The following is a 16,837-nucleotide window of genomic DNA, read 5'->3' on the forward strand; positions in this document are numbered from 1 at the left end:
TTTGAGCTATCATACATTAAATTTGAAAAAGTAGTTCAAAAGTTATTTAAGAAAAACTGACTTTTTTTTCATGCCGAAATTTCAAAAAATAATTAAAAACAGCAATCACGCTTTAAATAAGACAAAATGACAAAAAACGCAATTTTATTGTTTTTTAATTATTTTTTTCTTATTTATATTTTGCCAACAGTTTCTCCATCTTATTTGCACGTCATGAACATTTCCAACACGAGCAAACTCAATGCGGACCCAAGTTCTTTGAGCAACTAGTCAAGGAATGGTGATCTAAAAGTTTTCTCACATAGCACACACATAACATCAAAACCTTTCTTGGAGATTTCCAAAACTTTTTTTCAGCTTTTCCAAAAATATTATCCCACCTGGATATAGCTTGTTTTAACACATTTTTTAAATCTGTAACGAGTTTTGATGAACACAGTTGTATTTTTTGGTATTTTTATGTGTAAAGAAGGTAAGTGTCAAGAGAAAAGTTTGCTCGCTGTTTTTGATGATTTTTTGAAATTTCGACATTAAAAAAAAGTCAGTTTTTTTTAATTAATTTTCGAACTACTTTTTCAAACCTAGTGTTGATAGCTCAAAATTCAAGTTAGAGCATCCTCTATACGATAAAAAAAGATTGAACAAGAAAATGAAACCCTAAAGCTCACAATATCTCTACAAACCTGTATACTTTTTTTTGGTGCACCCGGTACAACTGCCCATCTTTAGCCGTTATGGCCAGTATGGCGTTCACATTAAGTTCATAAGGAAACCGGGTTCTTTTTATTATTTTTGGTTCACAGTTAAAACCTTACAAAAAAGTTCCTTGTGTGCAAATACTAGTTGTTTTGATTTGGATATCTTTGTGGAAAGCATGCTAATTACTTTTTTAGTATTGACTACATTGTTACATTGTTACTACTACAAGTTTTCTTTTAACGAAAAAACAATCACTTCACATTTCTTATATCAACAATCTATGACGTGTTAGGGAGAGCACCATTTAGTGATTAACTTTGGTATGCATTTGTTTATGTTTGATTTTTTATTTCGAAGACCAGCCTACAGCTATGTAGAGATAACAAGGCGCATGTCAATATTAGACAATTCTACGGTACACTGTTTATCTGAAAAAAAATAGAAATGCGTTAAATCTACAATGTTTGGAACAAATCATTCTCTTTTATGAAATATCTTCGATCAAACGCACATGAAATAGACAAAAGCAGTTCAGGAAGCGGCTAACTTAATTTATAATTTCAAGTTTTTCTCCAAGATTAAAGATTGGCAAACAATCATTTTTTCCTACTCACAGCTTTTTGCTTTGGTCATTTAATGCTTTCTTTTGTTGATTGTTGTCATTGCTGACTAGCCTCACAATTCTGCTTTTAATGTTTGGTATTATGCTTTAAAATCTTAGTAAAAATCTTTTTTAAGAAGGGGTCTAATTTTAGAATAGGCAGGGCAAAAAGTGGGTCCCCTAAGCAGGGCTTATTGACCTTTTGGAGGATGCATTGTGTTGAAAATAATCAAAAATTCCACTGAATCCAGCATCAAAAAATAAGAAATATTAATTACACGTTTACTAATAATACTTGGATTTGTTATTTCTATGGAGTTTTTTTTATATTATCAAGAACATGACATCACTTCCTACAAAAGGTCTCTTTTATTATAGAGTAACTCGAACCAATTATTGAGAGGTGGAAACAATATTTTGAATGGAAATCTGACGAGGAGCTTTTAAAACAATTTTTTTGTGTGTTGATGAATTATTTTTAAACAAATCAAGAGCTTTATTTATCATTTTGCAACACACGAGGAAAAGACCTATTTACCAATTAACGAAAAGTAAGGGGAGTTTTCTGACATTGTTTTTCATCTCAACCAATAGGACAGGTTTTCGATTCCTCCATTATTGATGTTTTTTTTGTTTGAAAATGTCTTTAGCATTAGGCTGTGACTCTGAACAACTAAACGCAGTTGGACGACAATCTAGTTTGGTAGAATTAGGTCAGAAAAGGTTAGATCTACATATCACTTTGCACATTATCATCCCAATTTAAAAAATCAAAATTCATTAAAGCATGTAACAAGGAGATTTCAATTAAGCCAAATTGAACCCAATCAAAAGGAATAATAAGATACTAGAGGTTGTAGTGGACTTTGATTATAAAAATCATATGTCTTAAAATTTTGTGCGCAACCAGTTGAAAAAATTTACCATTTTGCCTATTTTGAATGATACACGTTTTGAATGGTTCGTTTTATGGTAACAAATGTGGTGATGTAACCGTAATTTATTTATCAAAAATTATTCTAATGTGGGTCTTTCGGTGACACCCTGTTGATAATTTTACAAAAATATTGACAGATTCATAAAATATAATGCTTCTTAAAAACAAAAACTAAACTTATTCCAGCATATTCATTCTGCTCAATACAATGTACATAGTATGCATGGATATGAAATGATACCAGTCAGAAGCTTGTGGGGTCTCTGAGAGCGTGTTTTAACAGACTTTAGGCTTGCAATAACTTGGTTGTCATACTCAATGTGACGTTGGAAAAGCAAACAGCTAATAGATTAGAATCAGAGATTGTTAGAGCTTGGTTTACTAATTCCCGTTTTAAGGGGGTCTATGGTAGGGGGTCCAACGTTTGTTTCTCGATTCTTTACTCTGCTATATTTAGTACACTATTTAATATTAATCAAGACCTAATGATGCTTTTTATAGATATGCTTTTAAAACTTTAAATGGTACTTGTGAACCAAGAGTAAATGAACACAATGAGCCTTGTCATATGCATAAACTTTCAGTATCATCTTTCAGTCTTTCAGCAATAAATCTTGATTACTTTTGCAGAATTTTGAATCAGTCATCATTTTTTTATGAGTTTGTGTCAAATCGTTCCCTAGTGATGAATCATGTCTTCAATTTTTAATGCATTCAAATATTCCCTTCCGACCAGATCTGACTGGGAAATTCCGAATTTGTTAATTCAAAATTCCCCTAATGACAAGTCGGGCCCAATCCCTTTTTGATAGTTTGGCATTTAGAAAAACATATACCACAGACCAGAGATTTACCAAGTGGTCAAGTGTTTAAATCTTCTCACATTTTTTTCCAGGTAAATTTTTGAATTTTGTTTTGATTTGCAACACCTTGATGTATTTAAACAAGATGGTGGTCTTACTGAAATTGAAGTTTTTTTATGAGCATTTTTCAAACTTGTGATTTTTTTGTCTCACTTTGATTAACAACAAACTTATTTCGTGTCTAAATTTAAATATTTTTAACATACAGTTTTTGTTATACTTTTTACTTTATGTTTCAATTCATAATTTTTTACTCCATTCAAATGTTAAGATCAATAATTTAAACATTTTCTAAGAATTTAATTCAATTTACATAGATTTTGAAAAAAGATTTTTTGAAATGTAAAATTTGTAAATTCTATTTGAATCTCTATTAACTAGAGGAAATGACAGCAAAAATTACTAGAAAATGTTTTTAGATCTGGAAATTAATGTATATAAGATTTGAAAAATTTGAAATGAAAAACCTACCTTAAAAGATTTACAACTTCTTTAAAATTTCATTTGTGGTTTATGTTTTTTTGAGATTTTGTCTTTTGTAGATAAATTTTTTGTTGAAAATTTGAAAACGTTTTATTCTTATTAATTATTGAAAAATTAAAGGCTAAAATGTTCTGATTTAGAAAATTTTCCAAATTCATTCTTGAGGAGTTTTCATGAAAATAAGATTTCCTATTGTCTTAAAATATTGCATATTAATTTAAGCTTTTAAAAAAGTAGTTTTATCTTTCTTTTCATAGATAAGATTTCATTTGGGTTCTTGTGCTACATACCTAAATATAAAAAAACTTTGTGTACCTCTTGAATACCTTCGCCAAAATTAATCTAAAAAGGAATAAAACTAATTTTCAGTGATGGGAAAATTTTCCCAAAAATACAACAACAACAAATTAAAGTTGAAAACTGATTCTAAACAATCCTTCCAAATCACAACTATCCCAGAGTGGGTTCTATAAGATCTTTTAAAAAACACCAGGCTTCACTTTATATTTAATGTCTATTTTTTATCCTTCCAGATTTTTCCATTACACTCTCATATCTCATGCAAAAGTCTTATGACATTCATGTTATTTTGTGTGCCTTTTATAGAAGTTTCTATTCCTGTTAGACAATTTCTATGAATTTCTTTTGTTTAATGGAATGTCGTAATTACTTTCAGCAATATGTCTTTTTATGTAATTTGAGTGGCTTTCTTAGCAGCATTTGTATCATGTTTTTAGTATGAAGTCCAAAGTCGTGACAATCATTTTGAATAATAAACTGGAAAATAATTGGACAAAATTGCTGAGTCAAAAGATTTTGCCTCCCTGAAGTTTATACTCCAGTTTGCTTGATATAGAGTACTAATCTCTTACACTTCTTGCACTTTTTTGTCAAAATACCTCAAAACCAGTTTGATCTGTCCCTTCAGTATTTTACACAATAGACTCTTTTTCTAGTCAAGCTCATTTCCTTAGGGAGTATCCCAAAATCTCTTGAATTTTAATTATTCTCCTCTGGAATACTAACTAAATTAAAAGCCATTTAACACTATTATATTGCACTTTTCTGTCAAATTTACATCCAATCTGTTTTGATATGTCCACTGTCGATATATCAATTTATCAAACCATTGACCCTCTTGACCCTCTTTCTCCAGTCATAAACCTCGCCCCTAGAGAAACAACACCATCACTTGGCCTTTCCTTTGTATTTTATATTTATTTTTCTAACTTAGCCCCTCCTTATCAACCCCCTATAAGTGAATCCAATTATTAGATACGAGAGTAGAACTAGAAAGAAAAGAAACTTAGAAAGGGTTAGGTAACTCGGAATGATATTTATGCTATACCAAACCCTATTATTTTGAAGTAGCTGTTTTTATAAGAACAAAATAACAAACGAGTATCCGATTTAAGCTCAAACGGTTAGCTTTCTTTATTTTTTTAGCCTGTTCGACCATTAACGAAAGTATCTCAGCTATCATTTTATTGGCAACCCAAGAAATATCTGCAATCTGATTTGTTGACAATAACACAATATAATAAAGATGGAAGCATTATCCTCACCATTTGAATTGACAATCGTCAACAAGCCGAAAGAGGTATACCTTGTTCGCTAAGTCATGTTGTCAGTTTATTAGTTTGATTTGTGAAATGCAACCTTTGCGAAAATTTGTTGTTTCACAGGTCAATTTACTCAGAAAGTTTCCTTTCAGCAAAAAATAAAGATAATAATGCTAAGCTAGCTGGAACTTTGCTAATTTCCTGATAGATAGATTCTGAATGCTAGGCAATCTATGCGAGAGGATTTCTATAAAGATTCTCATCCAGAGTTGGGTGGATTTAAATTGAAGTTTTTATTGTGTCCATTGACCAGAGTAAAACGAACACATCAAAATGTATGTCGATCAAAAATATTTCCTTAGAACCAAATCGCTTTTGCTTTCGTTTTTAGGCAAAAGGCAATGCGGTTTAGAATGTTTTAGCAAAATTAATCGGGTCAAGTCTTCAGATTTTTCGCATCCTGCAGAGCGTTGTGCTGACTACCAAGATTGTTATTGCTTTGTTTTTTAAAAAACGTCACCCGTGTTTAGGGCATAAGTATATTAAAATGTATATTCTATCAACAGCTATCTATAACTGTAGTTGAATTGTTTTCAGAAATCTATATTTTGTTCATGGCAAATTTGAAAAATTCACTATGGTCAGAGCCCTTAAACAAAAAGTTACGTCACGGGTTGACAGTACACGATCCAAATATGGTTAAAAGATAAGACACCAGGGGAGGGTTAGAGACAAACGTAGAGATTTCGTTTTTTATTTAATCGTGCTTTTAAGCTAGCTTCAACATCCAAAGGACTTTTAGTGTGTTCAGCTACAGCTTAACCGGTGCGTGACGCCGGGTACCGGCTTGTATAACATATAATGTAAAGTTTTTGTTCGTCATTATGCATCTTCTATTATTATTCTATTCTCATCTTTCTATTTCTTTCACATTTTAGTACCATGACTTTAATAGCAAAAAAGATAAAATGGAGGCAGTCGATGGAATCTTTCCAATCACAGTTGAGGTGAGAAACAATTTTCTATATATAACCATGTTTAAAATTCTGCTAAGCCTACCATAGATTTATAAAACCCGAAGGGCTAGCGTGCTTTGGCTGAAAAGTGTGCCGTAGTTAGGTAAGAAATGAGGTCACGTGACATTACAATAGAATTTCAGCGCTTGACCAATCAGAAGTTTTGCGGATTTTCGAAAACAATAGCAACTATATTTCTTGCGATATTCACTTTTTTTTGCCTGCGATGGCTTAAAGCACGACAACTAGCCCTTTGGGCTTTACAGACATCTGTGATGCCTACCCTTTATGTTAAAAAACGGAGGGTAAAAAAACCGTATCAAAATAATGAACTAAGAGCGTGAAAAGTGAACATACAAAAACCATTTTTACGTAGCTGTATTTGATCGTGAATTAGACGTCTATTAGCTGACTATATTCCCAAAAATTTGAATGAAACCTTCACAACACTCAGGGGTCTGAAATCTGTTTATGTGATTTTATTACAGAGATTTCCATGGCTCGTATTCGAATATACTTAAATGCTATGTAAATATGAACAATTATTTTCTTGACCTTTTCAGATAGACGAACGATATCCAAACAGTAAGAAGACTATGCTTATAATCGAGTTGTTAGATTTGGACAAAGACCAACTGCATGATGGGTTTGAAGTCAAGAAAAAACTGGTTCGCTTTGATGAAAACACTAAACAAGTAGAGTAAGTTTTTAAACATTTTGAAGGTTGTTTTCCAAAGCTAAACTGCTTTAGATGACCATAAATTTTAATGGCAAATCATCAATTTTGGTCTTGGGTATTGGTTTAGGAGACTTACTGTACCGAAGATAACCAAACTTCCAAGACACTATCTTTGCTGTAACTGAGGAAGGACAGAAAGAAAAAGATCATGCCGCGAATGAAATCCTGGTACTTTTCTATTCAACATTTAGACTCGACATTCATTTGATTCCCCGTAAATCACTGACCGCTATAAAAGATGAAATTCTTGGAAGATTTATGAGCGCAATTTTCCCGAACGCTCCGACACCTTTCAATCTCAGTCAGAATGAAATTTCTGACGCTACTGGGACTAAATTATTTCAAGGTAATACATTTGAATTGTAAGAAAATAAATTTCCTTATAACGATACTACAATATTAAGTTTATTCGAATTAGAGCGATTGTTGAAAATATTTCGAGCTCAGTCCTTTCTCAAAAGTAGTAAAAATTCGTTCTAGGTATATTTGTTATGCTTGTAGCATGGCTCATGACTTTTGACGACAAGTCATTGTTTAACAAAAGTTACCAAATTACAACAATTATTAACTTCACACTACGTGCGACTAAAACTAATAGTTTTAGAGGGGGTCACTTTTTAATTCTCTTTTCCCTTCTTTAGGACGTAAAGATGTTTCTGCATGGCGAACAAGAATTGAGGAAGAGAAGAAACGTATAATGAAGGGAGGTCGATTACGTTTCACCGTGTATGAAGAAGACGACCCAACATCTGTGCGAGCACAAATTATTTCAAAACCAATTTGTAAGTATAGCACTTTAATTGAACGCTGGAGGACAAAGATAAGCGAAATAGTGAACTGCAAGTATGATAGACTTTGCACAGAATTTTAGTCTAAGAGATAAGAATATCTCATCCTCGATTTAGCCTGATCTTAAAGAATCATCCATCTTCAGCCGAAGCTTTAACTTTTTTATAACATATGCGTTTATTAATTTACGAAGAACTGCCCATGATGATTGGATGTGAAGACAGTGCTTTGCAATAGCGCGACTCTGCCTTCGAGAATCCTGTTTCAACTGATGTGATAGCTATCTATATAAACCTGTTTAAAAAGAATATGAAAATTGTCCTCTACATGCATACATAGGTACAACCGATTCTTCAATTCGGGGACATGACGAAATTTGTTTTCCAGATGTGCCTGTCTGCCATGACTGTTTTTAACTCGTTTGAATTGAGTCCAGTGTCAGATTGGATGACGTCCTTTAGAGTAATGTTTGGGCGTCCTCTTCTTCTAGATTCTTCAGGCGTCCAGAATAACAGTGAACCCGAGGGTTCATTATGTCGAAAGACGTGACCAGCAAGTGCTAGACGCCTTCTTTTGATGATATTTGATAACTTGGGAATTTAACCATAAAGTTGTTAATTGGTCAGGTGTGCTCTCCAGGAGACGTTTTTTACTCTTCTCAATATTCGGGTGTATGTCCCATCAATTTTCTTGATCAGGGCTTTTGTCATGGCCCAAGATTCACATCCGTATAGCAATATTGACTCAACCGTAGATTTGAACAGACGTATCTTTGTCGAAGACTTGATACGCGAGCACCAAACCCTTGTAAGTGAGTTAAGGGCTCCCCAAGCTTTGGCAATACGCGTGTTGATTTCGCGTGTGGTGTTTGTGTAACCACCAAGGTAGACGAAATAATCAACCTTTTCTATGACGTCTCTGTTCAATGAATGAATGGTATTGTTTGATGATGGGTTGATGTGCATAACCTTTGTCTTCCCGGCATTCAGAAAAAGACCGATTGCCTGGGTGGCGATCTCGACTTTGTGGAGAAATGCCTCAGCTTTGTTAATGGTATCTTCCATGAGGGCAATATCGTCGGCAAAAGCGAGTTCTGGTAGAAGTTCAGGAGGAGTTCTGCGGCTTCTCCTTCTCTTCAATGTTAAGCCATCGGTCGGACCAATAGTTGTTCGGAGTGCGTAGTCAAGACAATCAATAAAGAGAAAGGGAGCCAGGGGGTCACCTTGCAGGACTCCTGCATCTATCTCGAAGATATCAGCGTTACCTTCTGGTGTTATGACGAGGGCTGATGTGTTTTCATACATAACTTTGATTGCAGATACTATCTCGGGTGGAATTCCATACGAAGCCAAGATTTTTAGCATCTTTTTCCTATCGATGGAATCAAATGCCTTTTTAAAATCAATAAAGGTGATGATGGCTTCTTTTTTGTGATTTTGCAACTCTTCCGTTATTCTTCTCAGTGCTAGAAGATGTGAGGAGGTTTGGTCTCAGCAAGGTGTCGATTGTTGGACGAATTCTGTTAAGAATGAGTCGGTTGTAGACCTTTGATGCAATTTGGCTCAAGCTTATACCACGATAGTTTGTGCATTGAGTAAGATCGCCCTTTTTGGGAACTGGGACGATTCCGGATATTCCCCACTCATCTGGGCGTACTCCGTTGAAGGTTTCAATGCAGAATTGCCTGAGATATTTCTGCGAGTTAGGTAGCTTCCAGACATCTAAGGTCAATCCATCTAGACCTGGAGCTTTATCAGATTTCATTTCTTTAAGAGCTGTCGTAATCTCGTCTTCAGAAAATTCACCAGTTTTAATATCTGGGTTGATTTCGAACTGCTTGACTGCTGTAAAATCATCCGAATCATCGTTTCTATTCACAGAGAGGAGGTTTTGAAAGTGATCTTTCCATACTTTAAGGCGATCTTCTCCTTGAATAAATGCAATTGATCTCTTTTTCCCAGACAGTTCTTTGATCAAATTCCAAGCTTCAGGGAGCTGTTTTGGTTCCCTTTTTCAAATTCAGTAAGAGTTTGATTAATCTTTTCGTCTTCTAGTCGATCATACGTCTGGCGTTGTATATTCTGATGGTTTTGTACAGATTGTACTGAAGCTCGAAGGGTGTTTGTGCGTGCTGATACCATGTCTTTGTGATCAACGGTAGGGGAATTGCGTTTTTGGCGAGTAGGTAATTTCTCTTTTCCAACGTCGTTACAAATAGAGACGAATGATGAATAAGATTTTTGGGCGATAGGTAAATCGTTGAACTTTGAAGAGATGGAATTATCTACTGCGACCGCAAGTTCGTTATCGTATCTCAGTGCTTTCCAAAAAAGATTTTTAGAATGGTGCAGTTTTAGGGACACGAAGAAGTCTAATTTTAGCTGAAACGATATTGTGATCACCACCAATAGTCACGGATGATGTATGAGCTTGACAGTCACGGAAGCTGTTTCTCCAACGTTTTCGGTATAAGATGAAGTCGATTTGGGCCAAGTAACCGGCTGGATGTCTCCACGTCCATAGTTTTCGCTCCGGTTTCTGGAACAGTGTGTTGCCTGTTGTCCTCTAGTGGTACCAAAGTTGTTCGAGGATTATCTTAAAAACTTGAAAATTTATTGTTTTTGAAGAATCAATAATCTGTAACAATGGAGATTCAAGAAAAAATTTTTTCTTTCTTTCAGTGAATGGTGTTGAACTGAAGATTCTTAAACTTCATTTCCCGAGGAATGATCAAGAAAACCATATCACAGCCAGCTGTAAAGGTGGTGACGAAGTGTGGATAATGATTGATATCAAACATCCCATTAAAAGTAAGCTTACCAAAAACCAATGCAACCCCTTGTTAGTTTTCTTTTTTCCTTTCCGGGTGGGGGGGGGATGCTGTCAGATACACATCTTGAAAATTAGTATATTGGGGACAGTTGGGGAACTTGTCTGACTAAGATAAGGGGCCCTGACCAGCGGCTCGTTTCCGTACCCAAATTTGACTAAGTGCCCCCCCCGGGTATTCAGTGTGTCAAACCCTAAAAATTCATCAGTGTAAAGTAAATTTAGCTGCGCAATATTGATCTAATCTTCGTCTATGTTTCATTGTTATTAGTTTCTTTTACGTTTTTTGACAGCTTTTATTTGATATTCATTGCATTTTATAACTATTTTTTCAACTTTTTCAAATATTTTTTTCATTATAGAAAAGTCTGTAAAAGTTCATTTTCAAGCTAACAACGGTAAGCGCTCAGTCTAAATGTTGTTTCATAAAATTTATCTGTTTGAATATTTCAAATCGTAGAGTTACTTTCTCACAACATTTGGTTTACTGTACTGTGACGATTCAATTTTTTTTCATAGCATATATCGTTCGTCTACATATAATTTTGTTGAAGCTCAAGGGGCCTAGTAAAATTTCGCTTTTAGACTTGAATAATTTATCGACCGTATGTTTGACTAAAATCACGCAATTTAACAATTCCATTAATTTTCGCGCGCTTTTGATTTAGCACAGAAAACGTGTGCGAAATGGTAATCGTTGTAAAGGTGTAGCAATCTCATCTAAGGGCTCTGTTGATAAAACGAGTCCACGATTCTTGTTAAATGATATGTCCCTGTGATGTAAAATGTAGCTGAAATGCACACTAAAGCTAAGTTTGCTCTCATTACCTTTAGTTTTAAAAGGTGCACGAAAATAGAAAAGTGTGAAAATTAGAAGCACGAACATTAATGAGAACAAGGTAATTTAACTTTGCGGCTTTTAAAGCGTGTGATGATTCGAATTAACTTGTTATTTTCTTTATAAGGTTGGAAACATACTCAGACGGAGTCCGTACTTGGAAATGTAAGAATATCTTTTTCTTTTCCAACGTTTCCATGAGCACACTGTATCGAGATTTATGATCTATAATATATAACATCTATATATAACAGTATATAACATCTAAAAACCATCGTTGTTTTTTACACCCCCCCCGCAATTGTACTTATTGAATGAACCTGGGCTCGCTGGGTCAACTTAATCGTAATACGGATTTCTACTATTATAAACCTACAATTTCTATACTTCTATTTCTAAGTGTGAAAGTTCCGAGTTCGGCGGGTCGGTTAATCGCTAATCGCCCGCTCTTTTAAACTCGGCCAGCATTTTTTACAATGTAAATAAGCTCTTAACACAGAATTTTTGAAATCAATTATTTGAATTAAATTTAGGTTGTAGTGATTTGTAAAGTACCAAAATATCAAGATGACATCCGGATTGGTAAACGTGTCGAAGCAACCATACAGTTCTCTCTTATGGAAGGTCCTTCCAATTTATCGAACCCGATGATATTCTATTATGTACCCGAGGAGCGAAGTCAAGATAGTAAGTTTCGATATTGTGATTATTTCGGATATTGTAAAATCAGATGTGTTTTATAAAATGAAGAATCAGGGTACAGTATATGGCCCCCAAAACGGAGACGACCCCGAGAATGATGGTTATACTTAAAAATGAGCATATTTTTGCTGGTTTGACACAGATTCAAAATAACATATTTGCGTCTAAAGGAAATATTTTAACACCCAAATTAGATAAAAATTGCATATAACTCACTCTAGCTCCTAGCTCCTTGGATATTGAAAATAAGTTATGAAAACGGGGTATAGGAAACTTTCTACACCTAATGCCGTTCAGAAAACGCAAATACATCTGTGACTTTAGAGGCTGGGTAAAAGATATAGCATCTTGAAGGTCAACCAGTATTTTGGAGCCCTAGAATCAGCATTGACAAAACCGAAAATTCTAAATATGAGAAAAAGCATTAAATCTTGGAATTCTATTCCTATCACCTTGAGTTAATAGTTTACAACAAAAAATTAACATTTTTTAATTGAAATCTTTCGCTGAATCAGCAAAAACGGCAAATTCTGTCATTTTTTTTGCAAAATATAGGAGAAAAATATCTTTAAAGCTTGATATTTTCAGTTTCAGTTAAGCTTTTTTTCTAAAATTTTCACAGCTTATTCCATACATGAATGGAACTATTTTCAAAAGAGATTTGTTTTCAAAAACTTGATTAAGAAGTTGTTAAATCAAAATTGTCATTTTGAAAATTTCTAAATTTTCAGTTTGGAATTTGCAATATCGAAAATCTTGAAATATTTCATAAAAATCATAAATTTTACATCCATCGGGTCGTAAATTTAAGGGAAAACACAAATATGTTCATAGTTTTCCCCCCTATTACCACTGGGCTTAATAATTTGATTTTAACTACACCTCCGTTTTGGGGGCCCCAAACCTGCATTTTGACAACCAGGGGTATACTGTTATAATTTTATCAAATAAATTTATGCCCAAAACCCTCTAAATCATATTTCAAAACTATGGTCAAAATTTTGTATTCATATCTTAAAGATATCTCGAGAAATCGCTAAAATTTCAAACCTCCGTTTTGGGGGCCATTAGAAAAAAGCTACCTATCTTTAAGCGATTTAAAAATTCCAGGCAATAAAATAGAGATGATAAATTTTTTCATGCAGCAAAAATTTTTGTAAAATCTCTTTTCCTCTAGATTTGAGAGAAATTTCAAATTTGATCGCCGTTTTGGGGGCCACATACTGTAGCTAATTCTTTTTGTTGGCATAAACAAATTGATAAAGTGAAATTGAAAAGATAGAGAGTTTTTAAAAACTACGTTATCCTTTCGTTTCAGATCATTTGAAACGAATGGCTGCCACATCCATTGATGAAAATTTTCAAAGAGATTTACGTGCAGTCAAGAAACAAAAAGTGAATTATCCAGACACATCCAATGTCACTTTGCAGCAAGTGGCAAAGGAAATGCAGCATTATAGTTCTGTTAACGGAACAGAACTTCATGATAGCACGCCTGGACCATCTAATGCTCCGTCAACTGGTCCACCCGTTGTTCAAAGTCTGCTGATACCACAAAATACCCATACTCATGGACAATTATTGGCTACCATTCAGCAATTCGGAGTTTCGAAGTCATCAACCGATGTTGTTCAGAAGCCAAACGCTTCAGCTTCCGTGCATAGGATACCATACAAAGATGGTGAGCAGATGGATCCAGGCGCTTCGCTATCATTTAACAGTGAATTGAGTGTTCTTTCTAATGAGGAGGAAAAACACTCACAAATTGAAACGACTCTTGGTAATCGCCAACGAGATCTCAATGAAAATCAAGCTCACGACACCTCAATTTTGATTGGTAACCCATCAAGTGCTAATGCTCTGAGCGTGGTTCAAAACCCATTATACGAGTATATAGACCCACAAATAACACCGTCCGGTCTGACACTATTCGGGCCCAACAATGAAGTCACCCAAGGAAGCATTCAACCAAACGATTATCCTCAAAAAGTTTTCTCAAATGTTCCGCAATCAAGCAGAACTCTTTCAAACACACCCTTTGCTTTTCCCGATCAGATAAAAGTATTCCAGCAACAAACGTCAAATGAAAGTCAAGCTCCTGTCGAGAATCGTACTGTCGGGAACGCTCAAAGTGGAAACTTTATTGTTACTATGGCGACAATAGACTCAGGCTACGTACCTCTATTATCGACCAATGAACAAACAAACCAAACAGATGACCAGGATACAGTATTACAAGACTTCCTTCGACCCTTCGAACATGACACCCCAGAAAATGATCCTTTCCCGACCCAGACGGTATGTCTCTCAGTCTTTTTGTGATACATCTCTTATCGCCATTTCACTGAGCAAGCAAATAACGATATTACTTTGGAAAAACTTGTTTGAAATGCAGGAGGGATAGTAACAAATTCTTAGGCCTTATTATGACCCTCCCTCGTTAATTAATTCTTAAGAATATTTTCAGCTGTCAAAGAGAAGGCCCGTTATTTTGCTCTAAATAGCCTGATTTTAGGCTATACCGTATTACTTCGAATAAAAGCCCGGGGCGTTTATTTAATTTTTTCTATTTTAGGAGGGCCGTTTAAAAATAGGGGGCGTTTATAGTATTTTAGTCTAAAGTCGAATATTTGAGTAAATATAACCTTTGTTTTAGTTTTTTTATCAGGATTTTAGTGCAAAATTTCTTTGGTTTAACGATTAAAATTGCATCGAAAACTGCTCTGGTTACAAGAAATGACTAAAATCTTCCTTTTCAACCCCAATCAACACTGGTATTGAAGTATCAAAGTCACAAGTTTCTAACAAAAGCCCCTCCCCTAGAGGGGGCGTTCATTCGAAGGGGGTGTTTATTTGAGAGGGTGTTTATTAAATTATTTTCCTTTTAGGAGGGACGTTTATTTAAGGGGGCATTTAAAAGAAGAGGGCGTTTATTCGAAGTAATACGGTAGTTACCCTATTTTTGGGTTTTAAGAAGTACAATTTCCAACCCCCACGGCAATTAGGTCCCCTCCGTTTATTAAAATCTTGAAAATTTTCCAGGCCCCCTGTTTATTCGAACCCCCCGTTTATTTGGAACCTAAGAGTAAGTTTTACCCCAGATCTAAGATAAATCTCGATTATTTCTTCCTTTTTCCGTAGTGCTCTCTCTAGCTTTTCACACTCAACACGTTATATTTTCACTTCAATCCTACAGAACACTACATCAACCAATGAAGAAAAAACGCCAAGTTTTCTCGAGATCTGGGAAGACGTGAAAAAAATCATGATGTCTGACAACGAAAACGAAATCGACTTCCATAGAGATTAATGAACTGAATTCGAATAAATATAAAGATCTAGAATGAAATGTTCTCGGACTTTTCAAAGTCACTATCAATCTTATTATAAAAAACTTTTAAAGTTCGTTGCGAATCGTTAATTTCTACCGTCTAGTGGTAAATTCTGATTTGAATTCGCGACGTCCCTTATGGAAAATACTCGACTTTACTGGCGCATTCCGACGTTACAGTTCAAGATTCGAGATGAATTCACGACGTCCCTTATGGAAAATACTCGACTTCTACTGGCGCATTCCGACGTTACAGTTCAAGATTCGAGATGAATTCCCGACGTCCCTTATGGAAATTACTCGACTTCTACTGGCGCATTCCGACGTTACAGTTCAAGATTCGAGATGAATTCACGACGTCCCTTATGGAAATTACTCGACTTCTACTGGCGCATTCCGACGTTACAGTTCAAGATTCGAGATGAATTCACGACGTCCCTTTTGGAAAATACTCGACTTCTACTGGCGCATTCCGACGTTACAGTTCAAGATTCGAGATGAATTCACGACGTCCCTTTTGGAAAATACTCGACTTCTACTGGCGCATTCCGACGTTACAGTTAAAAAGATTCGAGATGAATTCACGACGTCCCTTATGGAAATTACTCGACTTCTACTGGCGCATTCCGACGTTACAGTTCAAGATTCGAGATGAATTCACGACGTCCCTTATGGAAATTACTCGACTTCTACTGACGCATTCAGACGTTACAGTTCAAGATTCGAGATGAATTCACGACGTCCCTTATGGAAATTACTCGACTTCTACTGGCGCATTCCGGCGTTACAGTTCAAGATTCGAGATGAATTCACGACGTCCCTTATGGAAATTACTCGACTTCTACTGGCGCATTCCGACGTTACAGTTCAAGATTCGAGATGAATTCACGACGTCCCTTATGGAAAATACTCGACTTCTACTGGCGCATTCCGACGTTACAGTTCAAGATTCGAGATGAATTCACGAAGTCCCCTATGGAAGGTACTCGACTTCTACTGACGCATTACGAAATTGCAGTTCAAGTGTTGAAATGATGAAGAAATATTTTTTTGTTAATTTTTCTTTGCAGTTCTCTCTTTAAAGAGAGCTTCGAATTTTGTAATGGTCAATTTGCTACTTTTTACAGTGCTTCTAGCCTTTGAACCTGGCATTAAATTGAAGAAGAGTAATAATTGAATCCCAAAAGCGATTAATAATTTTCTCTTTTCTATTGATTTTCATTAAATAAATCGATTCTTTAGATTCAAAGGTTTTAAGCATAATTTTTCTTTATCTTTTATAGTAATATGATAAGACATAAATATTTCTAAGATCTTTATATTTATTCATAAATTAGCTGTAATATTTAAAGGTTCTCATTCAATGTGTTTTGCTTCTCAAAATAAGTACATTACTGGAGGCTATGGTCCATATTCATCATAAACTTGAAGCTTAATGCATTGAACGA

General features: G+C 34.9%; 2 protein-coding genes across 2 annotated transcripts; both read left to right on the plus strand.

The window, feature by feature from the left end:
* The first annotated feature begins 5,017 nt into the window (after positions 1 to 5,017).
* LOC136802300 (uncharacterized) lies at positions 5,018 to 8,238 on the plus strand. The gene is made up of 6 exons (XM_067059015.1): positions 5,018 to 5,183; positions 6,084 to 6,152; positions 6,725 to 6,861; positions 7,092 to 7,246; positions 7,542 to 7,682; positions 8,180 to 8,238. Exons 1-6 carry the CDS (start codon positions 5,130 to 5,132, stop codon positions 8,236 to 8,238), a joined length of 615 nt encoding a protein of 204 aa, XP_066915116.1. The 5' UTR covers positions 5,018 to 5,129.
* A 1,871-nt stretch (positions 8,239 to 10,109) lies between these two features.
* LOC136802301 (uncharacterized) lies at positions 10,110 to 15,968 on the plus strand. The gene is made up of 7 exons (XM_067059017.1): positions 10,110 to 10,155; positions 10,371 to 10,499; positions 10,881 to 10,916; positions 11,484 to 11,521; positions 11,890 to 12,043; positions 13,377 to 14,356; positions 15,255 to 15,968. Exons 1-7 carry the CDS (start codon positions 10,110 to 10,112, stop codon positions 15,366 to 15,368), a joined length of 1,497 nt encoding a protein of 498 aa, XP_066915118.1. The 3' UTR covers positions 15,369 to 15,968.
* The last annotated feature ends 869 nt before the right edge of the window (positions 15,969 to 16,837 follow it).

The sequence above is a fragment of the Clytia hemisphaerica genome, unplaced genomic scaffold, assembly GCF_902728285.1.
Source record: "Clytia hemisphaerica strain Z4C2 unplaced genomic scaffold, Clytia hemisphaerica genome assembly, whole genome shotgun sequence".
In the NCBI taxonomy this organism is placed as follows: Eukaryota; Metazoa; Cnidaria; class Hydrozoa; order Leptothecata; family Clytiidae; genus Clytia; species Clytia hemisphaerica.